Source organism: Lissotriton helveticus, chromosome 3_1, assembly GCF_964261635.1.
Source record: "Lissotriton helveticus chromosome 3_1, aLisHel1.1, whole genome shotgun sequence".
In the NCBI taxonomy this organism is placed as follows: Eukaryota; Metazoa; Chordata; class Amphibia; order Caudata; family Salamandridae; genus Lissotriton; species Lissotriton helveticus.
The window spans coordinates 338,083,652-338,107,363 of NC_136061.1; the positions used below are offsets into that span (position 1 = coordinate 338,083,652).

The 23,712-nt window shown below is 45.3% G+C and overlaps 1 protein-coding gene across 1 annotated transcript in view; it reads right to left on the reverse strand.

The window, feature by feature from the left end:
- Positions 1-3,745: 3,745 nt before the first annotated feature.
- The window catches only part of PIGL (phosphatidylinositol glycan anchor biosynthesis class L), a 450,063-nt gene continuing 430,096 nt past the window's right edge, over positions 3,746-23,712 (reverse strand). The window contains exon 7 of the mRNA XM_078679985.1: positions 3,746-4,113. Within this exon, the coding sequence (XP_078536111.1) occupies positions 3,949-4,113 (165 nt within the window). The 3' untranslated portion in view covers positions 3,746-3,948. The remainder of the gene's footprint in view (positions 4,114-23,712) is intronic.

Genomic DNA, 23,712 nt, shown 5'->3' on the forward strand with positions numbered 1-23,712 from the left:
AATAAGTGCATCTGGGTGGAAAGACACCCTCTACCCTGCATTCATGAAATGCAAAGCATTATGGGGGAAGCCGCGTGCTTTTCTGTCTTGGACCTCTCTAATGCGTTCCACCAGGTTGAGTTACATCCTGAATCCAGGTGGTTAACGGCATTTAGTACTCCCATGGCCACTAGTATGTACTGGAGGATGCTATTTGGGTTGGAGTTGGCTGCTGCCATCTTTCAAAAAACTCATTCAGCGCCTTTTAATGGGTACCGCCAAAACTCTGTGTTTCCAGGATGACGTTCAGGTGTATGGAGCCAATAAGGAGGAACACGATAAATATCTCAGAATTATCCTTAACAAACTCAGAGAAGCGGGCTCACACTAAAAAAAGACAAGTGCCAATTAGGTGTAGATGTTGTTGAATACCTAGGACATATCATTTCCAAGGATGGCTTTCAGCCCAATTTGTGTTTACTAGAGGCAGTTAAATAAACGATTGCTCCAAGTAACAAGGATGAGTTAAGATCTTTAGGCTTAGCGGAGTTAATGGCAAAATATGTTAAAGATTTTGCTGAGCTTACCTTTCTCCTGAGAGATCTGATCAAGAGCCATGTTCACTTTAAATGGTTAGAGAATCATCAAAAGTGTTTTGAGGAATTAAAACGTGCCATTTTGTCAGCCCCTGATTTATGCAACTTTGACCACAGCAGGAAAACTATACTTACCACAGATACCAGGAATAAAGTTCTTGGGGACACACTTTCCCAATTTATTGATGGTAAAGAAAGAATTGTAGCATTCGCTTCCAGAGTCCTTAGCAAATCTGAGGCCAACTACTCGGTTGTAGAAAGAAAGGCTTTGGCATGTTTTTGGGCTGTCAAGCATTTTAAGTTTTATCTGTGGGTCACTCAATTTGACATCTGCACAGACCACAAACCCCTGACTTGTATGTTCTCACCTAAAGGTTCCTACAACAGCACTCCACTGATTGCTTAATGGATTCTAGGGTTGGAAAGCTTCTGCTACAAACTGGAATACGTTTGGGGCAACCAGAACAAAGCAGCTGACGTTTTATCAAGAGTCTCATTAGACATAGCTGAGGAATGTGATACTCCAGAATTTTCCATCCGGATTGTCAATTCCTCATCTATAACCAATGATGATTAGATGAGGCCAGCACCAATGATGCTACCTTAACTAAACTCAAGTTGTATGCTCTTAATGGTTGGCCCAACAACAAGAGTGAGGTTGAAAACGGCCTAAAAGGTTTTTGTGAGGTTCATAATGAAATCAATGAGGGGAATGGCTTGGTCCTACGTAATGGTAAGATCATACCTCCCATGAGCCTTCAAGACAAAATTATACACTTAGCCCATGGACAGAAGTCTCACCAAAGTTCGGGTGAGAGAATGTTATTGGTTTCCTAACATGGATTCCCAAACGGAATCCGAGGTTAAGGACTGCATTATTTGCTGCAACAGTGATAAGTCCAAACTAGTTCACAAAGCACTGTTATCCCCGGTAGTTGTTCCAGAAAAACAGTGGGAAAAACTAGCTCTAGATATAATCGGTCCTGTTAACCGTTCTGGCATTACAAAACGATTTGCGTCTGTTTTAATTGACTATCATTCCCATTGGGTTGTCCCCAAAATGTTCCACTAGGTGACCACTGTTTCACTGATTGCTTTTCTCAAGAATGGTTTCTCTTCTGAGGGCATATCTGCCACTCTGGTGACAGGCAATGGAGTGCAATTGACTTCACATGCCACGTCTGAATTTCTCTCACATCTCAACATCAAACACCTCAGGTCATCTCTCTATATTGTCCCAAGGCCAATGGCTTGGTATAGAGGATCAATTGCGTGATCAAGGAATGTATCAGTTAGCCTGCATAAATCACTTAAAGGTAGAGGACGCCATTCAAGACATGTTATGGGCATACCATACTACTCCTAACTCTGTCACAAAAATGTCACCTTTTTCTGCTTTAAAGCACAGGAAACCGAGCACCAAGCAATTTCTTTGTTGGATGGGAGGAGGTGTCAAAGCAGAACACAACTTTACTGTAAGCAAAAGGAAAATTGTCCTGCATAAAACCAAGTATAAGAAGTATTATGATGTAAACCAGGGTGCGAAGCATCAGGTTTGGAAAGCAGGTGACTGGGTAGGAGTCAAAAAGCCAAATAACAGAGGAGGTATGGATATAAGTATTTTGAACCTATGCACATTTCTATTGTCAAAAAGAACATTGTTATCATGGAAAATGGTCAAAGTTGGAGTATGAATAAACTTGTGAAACACAATGTTAATGATGTGTCTTCAGGTGCTGACTCTTCTAGTTCCAGCACAAATTGCATCTTAAAGATGTAGTTTTCCATTTTTTCTACACCATCCTGGTCCTCATACTTTCTCGCTTTCTCTCTATCTTTTTCACCCTTTTTCTCCCTTTTTCTCTTCTCTTTTGCCTGATCTTCTACTCTCTTGTACCTAGTGTATTCCTCTACCCTGATCAATATATATAAACGAATGTATATCTGTCTGTCTGTCTGTTTGTCCTTCATGCATTACTACACCATTCATCCGATCGCCATGAAACTTTGGGAAGTTGTTGAGTACACTCCGGCGAAGGTTTCCGGCATACATTTTTTAAAAATATCGGCCCCCCAGGGCCCTCATAATCTTTCGAATACTGATGTACGCACCAGACGGAAAAACAACAAATCGTGTATCCACAAGCACTCGAATAAATAAATAGAATTAAAGCACCATTCATCCAATCGCCATGAAACTTTGGGAAGTTGTTGAGTACACTCCCGCGAAGGTTTCTGGCATAACATTTTTTTAAATATCGGCCCCCAGGGCCCTCATAATCTTTCGAATACTGATGTACGCACAAGACGGAAAAACAAAAAATCGTGTATCCACAAGCACTCGAATAAATAAATAGAATTAAAACGACACTTTGAAATGTTTTCCATATTAAAATGAATAAGTTTCAATAAAAATGACACAATGTAAATTGAATGTTATCATAACGAGTTTCCTTGAACTTCCTTTCTTCGGAGATCGCAGCAAAGCGTGACGGGTAAGCTAGTTTCCTATAAATAAAATAAAAATAATTGGAGGGAAGATGTATTGTAATCTTAATGTATAATAGTGTGTCCCTCCTCCCCTATCCTCTGTAGAATGTTGGTATGTTCTATCCCTGCCAGTTGCCTGAAGCTTGCCCTGGAATGTTGATAAGGCGCAGCTGAGGGAGACTGCAAAGGATATGTCGAGCAGTGGAGACGAGTAATAAAGTCTTTCTAAGAACCTACTTTTTGAGTTTTCATACTTACAACAGTAGTCGTTTTGGTTTCCTGAATTTTTCCGACTTCGCCCAATTAAGCAGCAGCTAGTAAAAGCTGCACACACCTGTAATTTGAGACTAGCTGTGAAGATTGATTGAGGGCTTTGCACCAGGTAGATTCTTTTTTACAGCATTCTGTTTTTTAGGAGTCTGGGCAACCTGTGAACCAACGGTTGTTGCGCACAACATATTGACACTATTAGATACGTGCACGTGTCCCCCAGCCTGCCACAGTAAGGTGGGCATGACGTCCACAATATCACTTATAGTGTTCTCTTCAATGAGAAATGGGGCTCACACCCACAATAAACTATAAAGGCGAGCACACGAAAGTGCACGAAATGCTTTTTCTTTTTTTTAAACCTCAGTAAGTTATTTTACATACCTATGGGGAAAAAATAGTCTGTTACAAAGTATTTTACAACTTTATTTCCTTTGCTCCTTTCCGAAGTTAAACAATGTAACAGTATTATAAAATTGCTGTACGCAGCACTTAATAAAACAACTGAGTTCAGAAAGAACAAGGAGTAACAATCCAAAGAGTTTGCCACGTGCGGAAGGTGCAGTTGTGGAACGTACATCAACCCGGAAGTGTGAATTGGGGAGCTCTGCGTTCATCTGGTTTTCTTATCCGTGTCCATGCTCTCCTGCGTTTGCGTTTCCCAAATCTGCCCTTTACTTGAAAGGAAGTTGAGTGAGTTGATCCACATATACCGTGAGAAAAGCAGGTATGCGTGCCGGAACCAAAGGAGCTGACTCTTGTGGCACATCATAGCTCTCTGTACAAAAGGAAACAGCAGATTAAATCTCTAATAAGAACCCACAATTGCACTTAAATTTTTCATGCAAAGTATAGACGAATATACAAGCAAAATAATGTAATGCTCAATAAAGCAGCATAGTAGTATCAGAAAACAATTTTCGCAGCAATAAGGTTACCTATCGACTCCACGTCATCGGGGCTCAATTATAAAATGCTGTGTTTACTTTAACAGCTATACACATTCTGAGAACTGTAGTCTTAGTTTATTTTAAGTAAACCAATGGACTAACACACTTGAAAACAATGATTTGTACAGGGCAAATTTAAGGCCTTGAGTTGTATTTCTGATGACATGGAGTTATCTAGTGGCTAGAAGCGTCTCATTTGCTAGTTAGTAAAAGCAGCTAGCCTATGGTCACATTCTACTTCCATCTGAACTAGTAAGTAAGTAAGTACCTGCATTCCAAAGGCACAGAGACTTTACAATTGTAAATGAATTCAGTTTAGACCCGGGCAACTAGCTGGCAGCACCCACCTTCCCAGACCAGTCTCAAATTTTAGACGAACAGTAAGGACAGGCGGGCAATGACTGTCCTAGAACTTTGTTCTTTTCGCCTGATGCCTTTAATTTTTGGTGATCTCTCCCGAAATTGAGATTTCAAAAAAAGTCTAATAAGAAAACATTATCTACTATTTCTACATAGACTGGGCTTCAAGCAAGGCATAAAAATGTGGCAGTTGCTACTCAATGGTTGCAACAGTTGCGTGGTATCCATGGAAACTGATCACAGATCACTCGGGACAAAGTTCTTGTACATTCTGAGAACGGGACTAATAGCAAACAACATGTCAGAGGCTGGCACAAACAGGTAAGAGGGATTTGGAACCCAGTGTATTACTAGGTTTGGAAATAGAAGTCCGTTCAGGTATACGAGATGCTTCTCATGTTCTTGGGCTCTCCACCAGATATTCCACAGTGCTGAGGATTTCTGGAACATGCATATATCAGTATTTCCTGATAATATATCACCCTGCAGCTAAGTTATCCAACTCTTTAGTACACAGTAGGTTACCCAACACCATCTTGGATGAGCCCTTTGTGGGCCATTACAAAACGTGTAAGTAGAGTAAGGACACATGCTCACTAGTACAGGCAACAATCACAGTGCTGTAGGTGCCTAAATGTTTTCTAGAGAATCCTCACTAGTACCAAAGATTGTACCACAGCCTGCAGTAAGACCTCAGGCTATGATTTTGAGCAGGCCTAAGACTCAAACCAATTTCTCATAGTAGCATGTGAAAACATAATTGCTTCTCCGCTCAGATACACAGATAATGCAAAAACAACAATGTCAAGCATTCACCCCAGTACAGAGATCTGGGCCTAAATCCATCGGTTTTTTTGCTCCCGAAGCCATTCCAGTTCAGACCCAGCCATATGCATATTAGTCTTGACCCTGCTCCCTCTGGGGAACAGTCCAGCCGGAACTGCTAGGCCAACCTCCATGGACTGGATTAAGCATCCAAGGACCGGTTTCGGGACATCACTCCATATTACCCAGGGTAGCTTTGCTCCAGTGGCATGGAAAGCAAAAACTGGTCCAAAGATGCTTGTTTCCGGTGATGGGAGGACCTGGCCTGGCAGTTCGGGCTTGACTGTTCCCATGGGAAACAGGGTCAAGACTGATTTGCATATGGCTGGGATGGCAAAGTGAGCTAAAGAACGATGATGGATTCAACTCAGATCTGTGGTTGAGTATCTGAAATGTTTCAGCACTCCGTCCATCATCTCCCTGTGTTTGTCAGATACACAGATATTCATCTTTTTCAGTTTTTACTTAACAATCTAGTGTCTCCTTGACAACTGAATATCCATTTTGGTCATGGATGTCCAGATTTTCTGACAAAGTTTCAGTTCCAACATCAGTGTTGTTCAGTGTTTACTACAATACCTAGTACAAGGGCTTTCTTAGCTCCCTTCACAGGACACACTTGTTTGTACCGAGAACTAACTTTGCAACTTTTTCATGCCTTTGGTGAACGATTTTGCTACAATATGGTAAAAACTATCAGAGATGCTCTAATAAAATTGAATATGTGTGATCTCTTTGTAGAGGTTCTGTCTAAACTGACAAAAACAAGTTCGAAACTTTAGCCTGATGCCGTCCCAGATTCTGCCTTTATTTCATAAGCAGTTGAACAACCTCAAGCAGTTGAACCTCAGGGGGATACTGAGATTGTGGTACCTGAAAAGTCAAAAGTGGACATGGCTTCACCAAACACAGAAGAAGAATCACAATACAAAAGGCCATGCAGGTCTTGGACCTAGTCCTTCCCTGAGTCCTGTGGCCAAAGGTATTTTTTTCTTTTTTTTTAAGTCTGTCCCAACAACTCCTTCAAACCCCGTTTTGGAGCTGGAGACTGTAATTATGGAGCAAACCAATTTAATTTGGACCATTTCTTAGTTGAAAATGGCAGGCGTTTAGGCCTTCAATACAAAAACGCCTTCTAAAATATGAGCTTTATCTAGTGATGGAAACTTCCAGATTCATTCAGTTGCAGCTGCAAATGCTCTTGGCAGGCGGCAAGGGATCCAGTCCTTTCTATCCCCTCCCCAACATCCTGGACAAAGAGGCAATGAGAATTTCAAAGCTTTCCAGAGAACGTGACCCATACAAGATTAGGCAAGTTGTATTAAGGCAAAAATCTTCTTTGAATAACTAGTAAAGAATTTGAACCAAGCAGAAACCTGACTACCTTATTCTCTTGAACTCCATCAAGAAATGTAGTAAACTCCATTGATAGTATGTAACACCCTTCTGACCAAAATAAAAGAGGGCAAGCCCTCTCCCTTCCCCAATTTCCACCGCCATCTTTCAGCAAAATCTAAAAAACAATGCTAGAGATTTTGAAGGAAATGCATTAACATCTTCAGAATCTTGGAATTTTCTCAAGAAATTGCAAATGGCCTGTGTTCTACTCCAAAGACTTGACTCTGCCCCAAATGATTAGCCTCATCAGGCTTTTTCTAGATAGGAATCAGAAAAAAGAGCAGATAGACATGTAGATTAAAATATGATAAACATTTTATTTCTCTCCTACTTTCTTACTGCCCAGAAGTCTGGTAGTTATTGCACTGTTTTGGGACACAGAGCATTCAAAGACTATTTCTAAGGAACCTTATGGAATCATTTGATACAGGAATTACAGTAGTCAAAAGAAATTCCACAAAAACAATGTACAAGGACAAAACAAAGTTAGAGATGCAAATAAGGTTAAGTTAAAAATATAAGCGCTATAAATAGGCACCAGCAGCCTGAAACTTGAGCTAAGACAATAAGTGGCCAGAAGAGTTCAACACTCTGGCAGTCAAGACGATTTGTGAGGAGAAATGTATGGTAATTTTTCAGTTAATCCTCCCTGTAAGAGGTCGGATGTCTAAGGGATGCCGAGCTGTACTAGTAAAGTACATCCTTGACTAAATCAATAGGAAACTAATGAGGGGACATGAGTCCAATTTCAAAAGGGAACACCTAGAAAAATCTGAAAAATGTTACGAGACCTGTAGGTCTATTGAGTTAAATAATCTACTCTACCTATTTGTAATGCTCATGACCCATAAACTGATTTCAAATGCTGTGATCGTGGGAAAAGAATTTAATTCATTGAGCTTACATTTTCTTCAATATCACATAGGAGAGCACCTTCAAATGTGCGAGTTCAGCATGTCTGCTGTACAAAAAACGTCCTTGTTTGATTTAATGGACTAAACTTTCTTTCCATATACAATACAAATCTAGCCACATATAGAAACCCCTGACTTGCCTCTTAGTTCATTAACCACATTTTCAGCAGGACGGGGCACGAATACCTCTCAAGTCACTTTTAATAAATAAATAAATAAATAAGTAAAGCATTAAGTGGTAGTACACTGTCATTTGTAATCAGCAGATTTTACATGGAAATGGCCACAAACCTTCCCACTGACATGCAGTGTAACTTATAAAACTATATAGTGTACAAGCAATAATGTTTGGAAATAGAGTTTCTGATAATATGTGTCATTTGTACATCGTCATGTAAAGTGTTCTGTTTACTCATTAAACTATTTGTTTGCATCAAACTTCTTATTTACAAGAAAATGTGCTTTTGTATTTCCTGATGTATTCTGAAATATTTGTAATATTAATTTAAAGGCTTTTTATTTCAATGTTATAGGTTAGAGAAACTGACATCTTCAGGCAGCTCACTTGACAAAAACCTCTAACTCTAGTAAAAGAGAGAAAAATAAACCTAATTTTCCAAGCAATAATAAGTAAAAACAAGCTGAGATTTAACCTCTTTCCTTGAACAGACGGCAGATGTGTCAAGATAAAAACAAGATTTAATAGCATATTCATTGCTCATTCACTTTCTGAATGAACAGAACACCCGTTCCTTTCCAGCTAAGTTTACTAGTGAGATGGGACTAGTAGGTGCTAAAAATAGCTCGACCTGATAACGTTTTACGCAAGAGTGCCCAGTAGATTTTTTGAGGCCTGCAAAAGGGTAAGAAGGAGCAAGAGCATTGCAATGAAATCAAAAGCAAGTAGAAAAAATAAGAACACATCAGAAAGTTTCAGATAAATTTCATATTATTTAAAAATAGTAATAGTTACTGTATTTAGCTCACATGCATTCCTTGGTCGCCTGACAATACAGACTCTCATGTCTACATCAGAGCGTATCCAGTAAAGGGAACCTCATGAGTTTTATTGCCAAAAGAATTCTTTGCTATGTTTTCAAAGAAGACTAAGGGTTTTATTTAGAGTTTAGTGGAAAGGCAGCATGAAACACAAATTGACAGTGCTTCCACTTCTCCAAATTCACAGTTCTCCTGCTCTGGTGGTGTGAAGCGACCCACCACAGCTCCCTTCATAGCACAGAGTTCCCTGTCAGGTAAGCAGGAATCGCTATATGACCTCTGGTGGACCAGACGCCATAGTCTAAATGACCCAATCCCCCCTCCATCAAATACCCAAGTTTGATTCAAGGAGACGCACATCAGAATTCTACAGAAACAACTGAGTGGATCCATTGATTCATCAAAACAAAGCTTGAAAAAGCAACTTTGATTAAGTAGCACATTAGTTAGAATGGCATATAGACTATTGATTATGAAGAATAAACATTAGTTAACATAAAAAATAAATGACTTAAAAAAAAGCCTTACCGGAGTCAAGGTAAAAGTGAAGATATGACATAACTTGGGGAGACCTCTATTTGAGAACCTCTGACCAGGAGAAGTACTGCATCCCCCCAATATCTTGAGTAAACAAAAGTCTAAATGGATGTGTATGCTAGGCTCTGAATTAATAAAGAACAAGTTACTTACCTTTGGTAACGATATATCTGTAAGAGACATAGATTAGTTATGGATTCCTCACCTCAGAATTATCCCCAGGCGTCAGACTGGATCTAGAGAATTTTTCTTCCGCAGTACCCATGTGCATTGATAGGCCGTGTCGGTCGACTCAGCGTTCGTTGATGGCGTCGTGGTTGCCGGAATGACGTTGCGGTATCTACTTAGACGCTGCCCTCGCGCGCTGACGTCAGTTCTTTACACGACATTCCACGTCAGAAATGCAGAGCCATGCAAGACACTGACCACTGGTGCACAAAACTAGGGCCCTAAAAGAGAGTCCCTTACCCTAGAAGTCAGTTCGCAGAACAGGGAGGATGGGTGGGACGGTGAAGAATCCATAACTAATCCATGTCTCTTACAGATATATCGTTACCAAAGGTAAGTAACTTGTTCAGCTGAAAAAGACAATTAGTTATGGATTCCTCACATTAGAATAGATACCCCAGCAATACCAACCCCAGAGGTGGGTCAGCGAACCAAGTTCACACCAGAAAGTCCTGGAGAACTGAACGGCCAAATAAGCCATCTCTCTGGACTTGGCTGTCCAGGCAGTAGTGTTTGGTAAAAGTGTGCAGTGAAGCCTACATAGCTGTCTGGCAGATGTCAAGAAGGGGGACTCCACGTCCCAAAGCAGTAGTGGCTGCCGTTGCCCGGGTGGAATGGGCAAGCAACCCCACTGAAGGTTCTTTTTTCGTTAAGGAATAGCAGATTTTGATGCAAAGGACGACTCATCGGGAGATGGTTAGTTTTTGCACGGCCCGACATTTCTTGGCGCCGACATAGCCAACAAAGAGCTGGTCATCCACCCGGAATTGTTTTGTGCGATCTAGATAGAACGAAAGCGCACATTTTTAATCCAAATGATGCAGCCTCTCTTCCTCTTTAGAAGGATACTGAGGTGGAAAGAAGGTGGGCAAAGTGATGGTCTGTCCTATGTGGAAAGAGGTAACCACTTTGGGAAGAAAATAAGGCCTAGTGCAAAAGGCAACTCTGTCCCGATGAACAGCCAGGAAAGGAGCTTTAGAAGAAATATCTTGAAGCTCACTCACCTTGCGCGCAGAGGTGATGGCAACCAGAAAGGCAGTTTTAAGGGTCAGAAGTCTGAGAGGACAGGTATGTGGCAGCTCGAAAGGAGCGCACATAAGATAAGTGAGAACCAGGTTCAAGTCCCACTGTGGCATTAGGAAAGGGGTTGGAAGAAACAAGTGAGTAATGCCCTTAAGGGAGCGATTACAATAGGGGACTTGAAAAAAGAAGGCTGGGCAGGCAGCTGAAGGAAGGCCAAAATGGCCGAAAGATAGCCTTTGAGAGTGCCCAGAGCAGAGCCCTGCTGGGCCAAAGAAAGAATGAAGAGGAGAACCTCTGAAAGGGGGGGGCAGAAAGGGGATCCACAGCCTTTGCTGTGCACCATGCCTCAAACTTGTTCCACCTACAGGCGTATAACGTTTTGGTAGAGGGACGACTGGCTGCCAAGATAACATTACAGACTTCGGGAGGAAGGTTGAAAGCTGTCAACTGTCGCCGCTCAATCTCCACGCAAGAAGGTGGAGGCTGGACAGGTTTGGGTGGAGAACCGTCCCCTGCTGCTGCGACAGACGTTCCTCCCGAAGAGGCAATCTGATCGGAGGATCGAAGGCCATGTGTAATAGCCCGGGATACCAGACTCTTCGTGCCCAATCTGGAGCCACAAGAATTACTTGCCCCGGTCGCGCTTGATCTTCTACAGAACTCTGAGCAGAAGTGGTATAGGTGGAAAGGCGTATAGAAGACCACAACTTCACTCGCGACGAAAAGCGTCGCCTAGCTAGTGCCACCCTGGAAATTTCAACGCGCAGAACTGCTGACAGTGCGCATTCTCTTCGGTAGCGAATAGATCTAACCAAGGCTCTCCCCACTGCTGAAAGAGACCTTGCACCACCTCCGAGTGTAGACGCCATTTGTGATCCATCATGCACTTCCAGCAGAGTTCGTCCACCCTGGCGTTCAGAGAAGCTTTTGTTCAAACAGACTAGAGTGCTCTGGCACTCCGTGAATATGGTGCGGTGTGGTGGAATTTAAAATACCTGTGAATAAGATGCAGCATCTTGGAATTTTGGAGTATTTAAAATTTAATACATGTCACAATACCCCTGACGAAGGGAATTAAATTCCCAAAATGCATTGGGTGATGTCAATAAAGTCGTGACATGCGGAAACATACACTTCTCCTGTGCTTGTGTTTGCATTTGTGAACGATAGACGACTGAGTAAAATAAATCGACAAGAAAAATGTTAAACATGATAAGGATTACAGAATAAAAGAAGGAGTACAAAGAACAGTAATTGGTTAACTTGATTTATTGGATTCATATAGTCCAGGATTTGGCTGTGCAACCGGAATGGCACCATAATGTTGTTCCGTCATGTTGAGAACCTGCCAGGTGTTGAACCACCAGAAATATGCCCTGATGTTCCAGCCATGTCCAAAGGCGGAGAGCCTCTTCACACAGGATCAACGACCCCTCCCCGCCGTGTTTGTTGCAGTACCTCACGGCAGTGGTGTTGTCCGTGAACACCTGCACTACTCTTCCCCGGACAGAGGGAAGGAATGCCTTTAGTGCAAGACGAATCACCCGAAGCTCCAGAAGGTTGATATGGAGTCCAGACTCTGCCGGAGACCAGAGGCCTCTAATCTCTGCCTCACCCAATGGGCCACATCACCACAGCAGTGATGCATCTGTCACCACTGTGAACTCTGGTTGGGAAAGGGAGAGGGATCTGCTGTTGACCATTTCCTGGTTTGTTAGCCACCACTGCAATTGGCGTGTCGTGTCCTCCGAGATCTGGACGCAAACAGAAAGATTCCCCTGATGCTGTGCCCACTGGAACTTCAGGTCCAACTGCAGAGCCCGAATATGCCACCTGGCATAGTCCACCAGCAGGATCCAGGAGGCCATGAGGCCCAGTAGCCTCAGGGTCATTCTGATCGAAACCCGGGACAGAGGCTGAAAGATCAGAATCATAGCCGGAATATCCTGGACTCGCTGCTCGGGAGGATAATCCCGAAACTCCGCTGTGTCCAGAACCGCTCAGATGAAAAGGAGCTTATGAGAGGGAATCAGGTGTGACTTCGGGACATTGATGGTGAACCCCAGCGAATGCAGGAGGTCGGCCGTAATCTGGAGGTGGGAGACGACAGCCTGGGGCGAACACGCCTTTAACAGCCAGTCGTCGAGATTGGGGAAGACAGGAACCCCTGATCTGCACAGATGAGCTGCGACCACCGCCATCACTTTCGTGAACACCTGAAAGGGGCTGGTAAGGCCGAAGGGGAGTACAGTAAACTGAAAGTGCTCATGGCCTACCGTGAACTGTAGTTAACGCCGATGGGCCGGCAGGATGGGGATGTGAAAATAAGCGCCCTGCAACTCCAACACTACCATCCAGTCTCCAGGGTCAAGAGCAGACAGGACCTTAGCCAGTGTCAACATTTTGAACTTCTCCTTCCGGAGGAAGCGGTTGACGTTCCCAAGATCCAAGATAGGATGCAGGCCCTTGTCCTTCTAGGGCACCAGAAAGCAGTAGGAATAACAACCACGACCTACTTCTGTGGCAGGAACTCGCTTGATGGCTCTCTTGGCCAAGAGAGCTGTATCTTCCTGTTGGAGAAGAGCCAAGTGATCCTCTAACATGGGATGCGTCTGAGGTGGCATGGATGGAGGGGTAGTCTCGAATGGGATGGAGTAGCCCCTTCGGACTATCTGCAAAACCCACCTGTCCGACATGATGTTGAGCCAGTGGGGATGGTGATGGTGAATCCTGCCACCCAGTGGTAAAAGGTGGCCCTGAAAGGTCAGACTAGGAGGGCTTGGAGGCTGCTGCAGAGGGGGTGCTGGTGGACTGGCCCGCCTGCTGGCCCCCAGACCAACGATGGTGGTCTGGGCCTGTGGCTCTGGGTGGGACATGGCGGGGCACCCCTTCCATAGACACGAAAGTGGCAAAAGGCAGACTGCGCTGGGCGGGAGGTGGATGCGAGGCCCCAGGACCTGGCCGTAGCCCTGGAGTACTTAAAGTGCTCAGGCGCTTTGTCCGCCGTGTCACCAAAAACGGCCGGCCATCAAAGGGCAAGTCCAAAAACGTAGCTTGGACATCACTCAAGAAAGCAGGCATAGGGCTACCAACGTGGAAATCGTCCTGCCTAGTAAGTCGGCGGTGTCCAGCCCACATTGGATGGCGAACTTCGCTGCGTCTCTCCCTTCAGCACCTGCACGGGAGAGCATGGCCCGGGCCTCCTCCTGGCACTGTGGCAGCACCTGCGCAACCTCGTCCCACACCGAGTGGGAATAACGGCCCAAGAGACATGCAGTGTTCACCGACCGCAGTCCTCAGCTGGAGGAAGGTAACATCTTCTACCCAAGGTTGTCCAGCTTCCTGGATTCCCTATCAGGTGGTGTGTTAGGGAATGCGCGGAAGTCGAGGCTTGGACCACCAAGCTCTCAGGGGTGGGATGGTGGAAGAGGAAAATGGGATTACCCTGGGCCGGGAGGTGGCATCTGGCAACCATCCTATTCACAGGAGCCCCTGTGTTGGGCTTGGACCAAGTGCCCAAAAGAATGTCTGTGAGGACCTCATTGAACGGCAGGAGGGGCTCCGAAGAGGTTGCTGCCGGCTGAAGCACCTCGGTCAGGACTGCCACCGTAGGAAGCTCGAGGTTTAAGGCCTCGGCCGCCCTACGCAACACCACTGCGTAAAAGGCACTCTCCTCCGTACCCACGGTAGGGGGAGAAAGCATGCCAAGTTCTGGAGAGGTAGGCTCCAGGAAAGGGAGGGAAGGCCGGAGTCGGCCCAACAGGCTCTGCAGGTGGAGCCGGAGGACTACCTTCCGCTTCCTGCGTCGCGCAGGCCGAAGAGTACGTGAAGGGCGACAATGCTCCTTCGCCTTCTTGCGCTTCGACTTACCCGAAGAGGAAGACTTTGATGACGAGGGGTGGTGGTGGTGGCTCCGTGACCGGTCCCACAACCTCCCTCTCGATCGGGACCTCGAACGGCATGGAACAGACTGCCGGGCCTCGAGAAGCTTTCAGGACCGCTCCTGCAAAGACTTCGGGTTCATGGCCTGGCAGTCGGAGCATGACTTTGAGTCGTGGTCGCGCTCCAAGTACCAGAGGCACACGTGCGGGTCCATGACCGACATCAATTTGCAACAGGAGTCGCAAGCCTTGAAGCCGGTCCGACGTGACATCCCTTTGTGCACCAGGAGTCGAACGACTCAAAAAAGGTGTCAACAAAAGTCACAAAAACGGAGTCAAAAAGTGACTCGAGGTACCGCTCTCTCAGGATCTGCGCTGGCTGGCGCGGAAAAAGAAAGAAATTACGTCAGCGCGACCATGACGCCAATGACAAACGCGGAGTTGACAGACGCCACCTATCGACGCGCGGGGGTATTGCTGAGGAAAAATTCTCTGGATCCAGTCTGACGCCTAGGGGTAATTCTAAGGTGAGGAATCCATAACTAATTGTCTCTTTAAGATAGTACTATTACAAAAAGTGTGTTCTAATAATGAGCTCAGGTTGACTAAAAAGTAGCATAATTAGCTCTTGACTATATTAAATTGGGACCAGGAGAAAGGGAAAAACAACAACTATGGGTATAAGGTGCATAACATCTTAAGTAAATTGTCTTAGGATGCACTAGACAGAGTAGAAACTTTAAACTTGACGCAAATAAAGTCCTATTTTTCAATTCTTTAGGGTCAGAAGGGCAACAATGATTTGATCTTTCGCCTAAAGTGGAACCTATGGTCAATGACTTTGGTAATCTGGAGAAAATATGAAAAATTCTTCAAGAGACTGGAATTACACTTTGTAGAGGACCCAAGTGAAAAAGTTGAATAATACACTTTTGCTACAAGTCGTCAGGTATTGATTGACAAAAACGTCAATAAGGATTTCAGCTGCTGCCTGTGAATTGGAAATTCGCATCGACCAGTATTTATGTAATCAAATAGTTGTTAACTGTCATGCAATGAAAGCACAGGAAAGGATAATGAGCAACAGAAACCAACCACTAGAATAGACGATAACCATTTCTAAAGGAATAGATAGATCTGGGATATAAGCTAAAACACTTGCAGATGATAATGCTATCGGTGGTTACACAAGTGTTAATACATTTATAGAAGACAAGGAAAGAAGGGAGGGAATAAAGGAAAGGAGTGACAGAATGGGAGCACATGTAAACTGTTTGTTACAGATGGGGTTCCAATTTACGTTAAGTTACTAATCCATGCTTCCCATCTATTGGGAGGAGAGGCAGCAAGTGAAATTAGAATGGCCATTTTCTGAGGGTGTGCAAAGGTTCTTAAAGCATGGTTGATGCAAGAAGCCTGACCAAAGAGCAAAAGGAGGTGTGCTAGGGTATGGCGAATCTTATTTTCACAATGAAGCAAGATTTACAGGTAGCAGAAAAGGACAATACTGTGAAGACAAAATTGGTCAGGTGTCTGGACCTGCAGTACACCTCCATGAGATTTGGGCAAATGAATTCAGAGGACAGATATCTGACTTGTACTAGAAACAATGTAAGGAATTATAAGAGATTTTCTAGGGTCTCTTGGGGCCTACTATGTGGAGAAAGTTCCTGTATATCAATAATTCTTTAAAGAAAAAATAGAAATATTTAAAAAGTTTCAGGATCTGTACAGGTATCAGGAAAACAGAGACAATTAACTTAGAAGACAGCGAGGACTAGTCTATGGTGACTGGGGCATTAAAGGCAGAGGCGTACCTTCTTACACCTGATCAGAAAGGACCCTGGATACTGAAGAGCCAACCGGAAGGCAGGGAAACATTTCCAGGGCAGTTTAAGTAGAGGAAGCGGAGTGAGACTGACACTGGACAACATTCTATGGTTGTAAGGATTCCTCTGCTGATAGTTGTTGTTTTTCCCTTTCTCCTGGTCCCAATTTACCTTTCACATCAGTGATTCTGGCCCCTCCTGTTAACATTGCTAATTTTCTATTGCGATAGCGAAGACGGTGGTCCTGCCAAAGTTTTTATATCTATTCCTTTATGTCCCACTCCCCCTCACGGCGCAGTTCTTTAAAAGACTACACTCAGATATCATTGCACTAACATGGGAAGGCCGACAGCCGAGGATCACTTACGAAACCCTAACACTCCCACTCTCAAGTGGCAGAATAGGGGCCTCAGATTTAAAGCGTATGCACTCTGCGCTCAGGCAAGCTTCCTACATTTCTGGCTGCACCCAACACCATTCCAGCCGTATCCGGCGGTGAAAGCAGATCAGGCTTCCCCCTGGCCGCTAACAACAGCACTATTCCAGCCGTATAAAGCACCCAGGGAGGAAATTAATACGACAGAATGCGTGCGCTGGGCATGCGAAGGCATCCGCAGACAGACAGGCTGCAACACCCTACACGCACCATCCATGGCACTGGCAGAGTACCCCTCCTTCACCACACTACACAACAAACGGATGGCGCGCCGAGCCAAGATACTGGGTATGGGTACCTCCTCTGACCTCTACCCAGGCGGAAAGTTCCCCCTCTTGCCCAATACAGCAACAATCGCAACCACCCCATTAGACACTTTTTTATACTACCAGGGTATGGTGAATCTGGTTTTCACAATGAAGCAAGATTTACAGGTAGCAGAAAAGGACAATACTGTGACAATACTGTGAAAACAAAATTGGTCAGGTGTCTGAACCTGCAGTATACCTCCATGAGATTTGGGCAAATTAACTCAGAGGACAGATATCTGACTTGTACTAGAAACAATGTAAGGAATTATAAGAGATTTTCTAGGGTCTCTTGAGGCCTACTATGTGGAGACAGTTCCTGTATGTCAATAATTATTTAAAGAAAAATTAGAAATATTTCAAAAGTTTCAGGATCTGTACAGGTATCAGGAAAACGGAGACAATTAACTTAGAAGACAGCGAGGACTAGTCTATGGTGACTGGGGCATTAAAGGCAGAGGCACTTTTTTATACTACCAAATTAAGCGACCTGCAGAAACACAAACAGAGCATTTCCAGACCCACCACCAGTCAACGCGGCATTCGAATATGTTCATATAGCCACGTCGCCTTGAAAAATTATAACCAGATTCTATTCACTAACGCTAGTAGCCTCCCCGCTGGACACTGAACGGGCTTGTCAGATCTGGAAAATGGACATGACCACAGGCCTATCGGTGGAAAAATGGCCATACTGTTGTAACCAGACTGAGCGACTTTCCCCCAATTAATGATACAGTTCAAATACCTAAACAGACTATATCGCACCCCAAAGGCTCTTTTATAAGATGGTCCTGATTTCCAACGCGAGGTGCGAGCGGTGTTCAGCACCAGATGCCACGTTCATACATTTAGCTTGGATGTGTCTGCGTGTGGCAGGATACTGGAGGGCGGTATGCGAGATAATATGCGCCATCACATCCAACCTCATAGCATGAGCCCTGCTCATATGTATACTGGGATATGTTAAAGAAATTGCTGACACAAACCAACGATTGGTAGCGATACTATTACTGTTGACCAAGCGTAGGGTGATAACACATTGGAGTCGCAAACCAGCACCATGGGCTAAAGCATGGCTCGCCAATGGAGCACACTGCCAGACGGAGCTGACCACATACTGGAGCCTCATGCCACCAGCGTGCCGCTCACACAACTTCTGGTAACATAACTTCGCCAGCTAGACGACACTGACTCAAATCCATGCTCCCCTAGTGGGAACTCACAACACATACCACATCAAGACCCAGCGTGAAGATATAGTAGACCTAATCTGTGCGACAATGGTAGCTGATTACGCACATCGCATACCCCAGTCATGCCCCAAGAATGATTGCGTGGGGTACTGAGTAATCTGTTGATATTCAGTTGTGTCAAATTGCTATCATAAATGAACAACACCAGAGGGCGTGGCCGAGCCAGCGACCAAGATGGCCGCATGACTTCACAGGTCCGGAGCCGTCTTCCAATGTTTGCTCCGCCATCCCATGAGACGCGGTTGGGGTTCAATATAATGTGCCTGATTTGCAGGAGGTAGGAGCTAGGCACTCAAGCGACCTGTTTGCGGCCCCTGGTGATGCCCATAGGGTTGAGAACTTGCCAATCGCGCTCCCAGGCCTGACGCGGCCCTCGGAAGCCCCGAGACGACAGGGTTCATGGGCGGGCTTGAGGGCGGGGCCCAGAATGCGCGCATTGGACTGAGAGCAGATATCCTCATCGGAGGCCTGATGCTGTTGCCGGGCTGCTTCGGGATTGCTGGGGGCGTGTTGGCGCCCCCGTGAGAAGGCGGCTAGTTAGGAAACTCCCCCTAGCGCTTTCGATGAGGTGAGTGATGCCTAGCGCCCTGCGCGGTCCTCCCTGCTGACAAGCCTCGCTGTGCTGACTCGGACTGTGGAGCTGGGCCCTGCCTTCCGCTTCAAGTGCCCCAGGCGGTGTGTTACCGGGGTGGCAGCCAATATCCCCCAGTGCACAATAGTTGAAAATACAGTTGGACACCCCGCGCCTCCTCCCATAAGGGCCCGGCACGATTTAGCTCCACCTAATGCTGCTCAACTTTATGGCCATATTAAATAGTGTGAGCCTCGTGGATTGCCATACCCCATTTGCTGCGATCCTTAAACCGTTGGACGTTGGCAAGGCGGCTCCTGGAGTGAGGGGGCCCTGGACACTGCGCCGCTGTCAGTCCTCTTGGAGATTCTGCCCGGGTGACTAGGTGCCCAGTTAATTGTGGGTACAATGGGTCGGTCGAACCACAAACAATGCCAGCTGAATTTTGAGGTTGGGAAGACCCCTAGACATGATGACACTGAGGGCACCACTGGAACGGAACCGCCCCAATTGGAGGGCACCGCCGAAATAATGGGCAAACTACATGAGGGCTTCCAAGCTATCGAGACCGACCTGGACACCGTCACTACAAGACTGTATGACAAACATGGGCACCTAGTGGCACAGGATACACGTATTGCGAACGCAGAGCACCAGATCTCTGATCTGGAGGACGCACAACCATCAGTGCAGAGACGACTCGAGAGGACTGAGAATCTCCTTTAAAAAGTTGTGGCGAAAACTGAAGATTCAGAAGCACGGTCACGCAGAAACAATATTCATACAATAACATTGTGGGGATTGCTGAATCCACAAACACAGGCCCAATGGCTACATTTATAGAATCTGTCCTCCTAGAGATTTTTGGGAAAGTTGACTTTTCCGACACATTTGCAGTTGAGAGAACACATCAGACATTGGGACCTCGTCCAGCACCGGGTGCAACTCCCAGACTGATTATTGCCAGGATCCTTAACTACCAGGACTGGGGTATGGTGCTCCGACTGTCCCGGGTGCGCTGCTCCCTCTCCTACCAGGGATCCAGTATTGCACTGTTCCCAGATTTCACACCTGTCGTGCAGAAAGGGAGCCTTAAATATATGGATGTCAAAAGCGCCCTTCAAAAAGCGAATATTAAATATGCCATGTTATACCCGGCCTGACCGCTTCCAGATTGGGGTAAAGGCACATGTCTTTGACTCCCCTGACGACGTAGCAAAGTTCTGAAAGCAGCAGCAGAATGAGGACAGGCTTTGTGGATGTGATGGGAACCGAGATTCAGATTCCTGAATGACTGGAGGAAGCTTTGCGACCAGAGACCCGCTCGTTGCTCTTCAATGTCTGAATTCATGTATATTCGACTGACAATCCTGATTTGTGGTTGATAAGGAACATTATTCGTGGCCTGTAAATCATGGGAACTCTTCACAAAAACGTCCATACATCGATCACCGCTAACTGTGATATAACTACACAAAGTGCGGTAACAAATTAATAGACTATGCTTATTATATACATGAGACGGCTCCAATGGAGTGTTGCCTACCCCCCTAGGATGTTATCCTGTTCTTTTCTAATCATTCCTCTTTTTCTCTCTTGTCTTCTCCCCCTTTCTGTCTTATCTTCTTTGGGATTCACTGGGTACTTTTCTTCAGGTATCCAATGTAGGTGGGGGATGGGGTAGGGTTGTTTATTGTTGGTTATAGTTCTCCTCTTTGTTGGTACGGAGCAATATTCTTTCATAATATTATTGATATACCTCGTACTTATTTGCATGATGTAATGCTATGTTACGGGCTGATTAGATGTCCTGCTCATAGTTGAATGGTCAGACATACTATTCAGGTAGCCTTCCTTCAGAAAATACTCTATACTCCGCTCCCGACACATGGGTTTGCGGCGTCTTGGGGTAATCATCGTTTCCTCACCAACTACTACTCGTACTCACAGGGTTATGCATACTGATGCACCAATCTCTTCCCTTCAAGGTCTGGGAGGTTGTGACTGACGGCGAGGGTAAATAGGTATTACCATTAGAGACACTGGAAGGGGAACCCATTCTATTAATTTATGTGTATGCACCGAACGTAGACACAGCAGATTTTTCCCCTAAACTTGCGACACAGATTGACCACTTTGATGTTGGTAACCTTTTCTGGGGGGCGACTTCAATCTTACATTAGACCCCACCACAAAAACCACCGGCCCAGGCCGTATCACGAAAACTCATGCAACACTGGGCCTCACTACACTGTTGCAATCTCCTTTGTTGGCAGACCCTTGGTGCACAAAGCACCCAACAGCCTGAATCTATTCATTTTATTCCGGCCCTCACGTCTCCTGGTCCCGGATCGGATCATTGATACCTTACGCCGCAGCTTTTACTGGAGGTCCAGATGATCGATTATATGCCCGCACATTGTCTGATCATGCTCCCGCACTTCTTGTTCTTGACTTTCCAACGATCCCAAAACATCAGCCTCTAAAGAGGTTTCCCACCTCGGCTTTGCTCAACTCAGTTTTCCATGCAGAGGTGGGTGACGCCATTAGGGAGTACTTTCTGCTAAATGAAGGATCTGTATCCTCACAAGCCTGTCTCTAGAAGAATGCTGGCGTGCTTCGATCCATTCGAAGGGGCTTGGAGGTAGTAGAGGGGAAACTCAAAGACATAGCCACTGCTGCACAGGCCACTCCTTAACAAGTGTTGTTACATGACCGAGCAACACTGCTGTCTGAATTTACTGACCCATCCAACCGAGAGGTAAAATACCTTGGTAAATACTCAATGGCCCAAGTAAACGGAGAAGGCGAGAGGCCAGGTAGGAAGCTTACCCCACTGCAGAAGCCTCAATATCAATAGGCATACATCACACACCTAGACACCGACACAGGCACTAAATTGACAAGGGGGTCTGATATCACCGATGCTTTTTTGGCTTATTATACTCATTTATATACAACGCGTGATCCCCCCTCAGGACAAGCTCTGACCGATTATTTGCAAGAAATAGCCATAGTCTGGTTGGAGGAAGGACAGCGCGACTTCCTGCCCTCCCCAATAGACACGGATGAAATTAAACAGGCGATAAAAGATCTGGCCTAATGGGGGAGCTTCACAAATCTTACCAACACAAACTGTCTCTCCGTCTGTTGGAGGTATACGATGAGGCCCTAACAAACAGATCCCTCCCTCCTACTATGCGGGAGGCTATGGTTACGCTACTGCTCAAACCCGGCAAGTCACCTCGCCATTGTACATCCTACAGACTGTTATCTTTACTAAGTCAAGACTATAAAATCCTGGCCAAAATATTGGCTACCCGTTTATCATTGCTGGTAAATACCACATTATGCCCCTTTCCAGCGGGTTTTATTCTTGGCAGGTCAACAACACTTAATTTACGGGCTATTTCTTTGGTGATGAATCAAATAGAGCCTACATTAGCAGCTGCAGCTGTTCTTCTAGATGGCGAAAAGGCCTTTGACTCACTTGAATGGCCTTTTTTATATGCAGTGTTACAGAAGCTCATTATTCCAATTGGCTTTGTAAATCTGATACGCCTTTTACATTCTGATCCGGTTGCCCGTCAAAAATCAAAACGGGTGATCACAACCAAATTTCCTTTGACACGTGGAACTAGACAGGGGTGCCCCCTTTCACTGCTATTATTTATAGTGGCTATGGATCCCTTGGCACCTCATACAAGAGAGACATCTCCATCGGGGATTGCAATTTCACTCAGGCCCTCTTGTCGCCTCATTTTATGCAGACGATGATATGCTGTTTGTGCGTAAATCCACAATGAACTTGCCTCCTTTATTGTGAGAAGTGGTCGGGTTTGGTGTATACTCCGGGTTGGTCATCAATTGGACAAAATCAGAAATCTTCCCTTTGACATCAGCTGCTACTCCAGAAGAGTTCGAATACCCCCTGAAATAGTGCACCGACCCCCCCAAAATATCTTGGCATCTTTTTGCATTGCAATGTATTTGAGGTGGTCCACCTCAACCATGGCCCGGCAACAGAACAGCTCTCGTCTCAAGTTGAAAGGTGGATCAAACTTCCCCTTTCGATGGCTGGTGGGATCGCAATAATGAACATGGTCGTCCTCCCACGTTTTTTATACCTATATTCAAATATCCCCATTGCCCTTACCACAAACATTTTCGATACTCTTCGGTCCTTACATATTCGACTTGTCAGGGCGGGTAAACAACCGCGGAGAGGCTGGAATACTCTAATCATGCCGTACGAACGTGGGGGATTTGGAGTTCCAGATCTTTATTTATATTATCTCGTGTCCCAGATTCATTTTACATACGACTGGTACCACCCAGATACCCGACTTCAATATCTTCAGCTTGATCGCTACCAAATACATCCTAATCTTCTATCAGCACTACTACCGCAGGGTTTGCATCGAGATCCAAACGATATCCATGTCATGCTGGGCTTGGACGAAACTACGATGATATTTACCAGCAGACTTTCTTTATTCTGCAAAGATACCGCTGGCAGATAACCCATGGGACCAATTACTTCTGAAGCCCTTACTAAACATATGTTACTTAAGCATGGATCCAGACTGTTGGCGACCTGTTCAAAGAATCGCACCCATGACCCGCGAAAGAACTTATTACAACCGGAGATGCTCCGTATATGGACAGATTTCTTCTACATAGGGTGCCAGGAGCTTTGATTGGGGCACTCCCGGATGCTGCATCGGAATCATCAGATCTCCCCCCCTCACGCTTGTTATCACGTCACCGGATGGAACCCATTTGGTTTAGCGCCTGTATCATCTTTCATTATCTCTCTGCCCTGTGGTAGGCACCAAGGTGCGGAATGCCTGGGAGCGAGA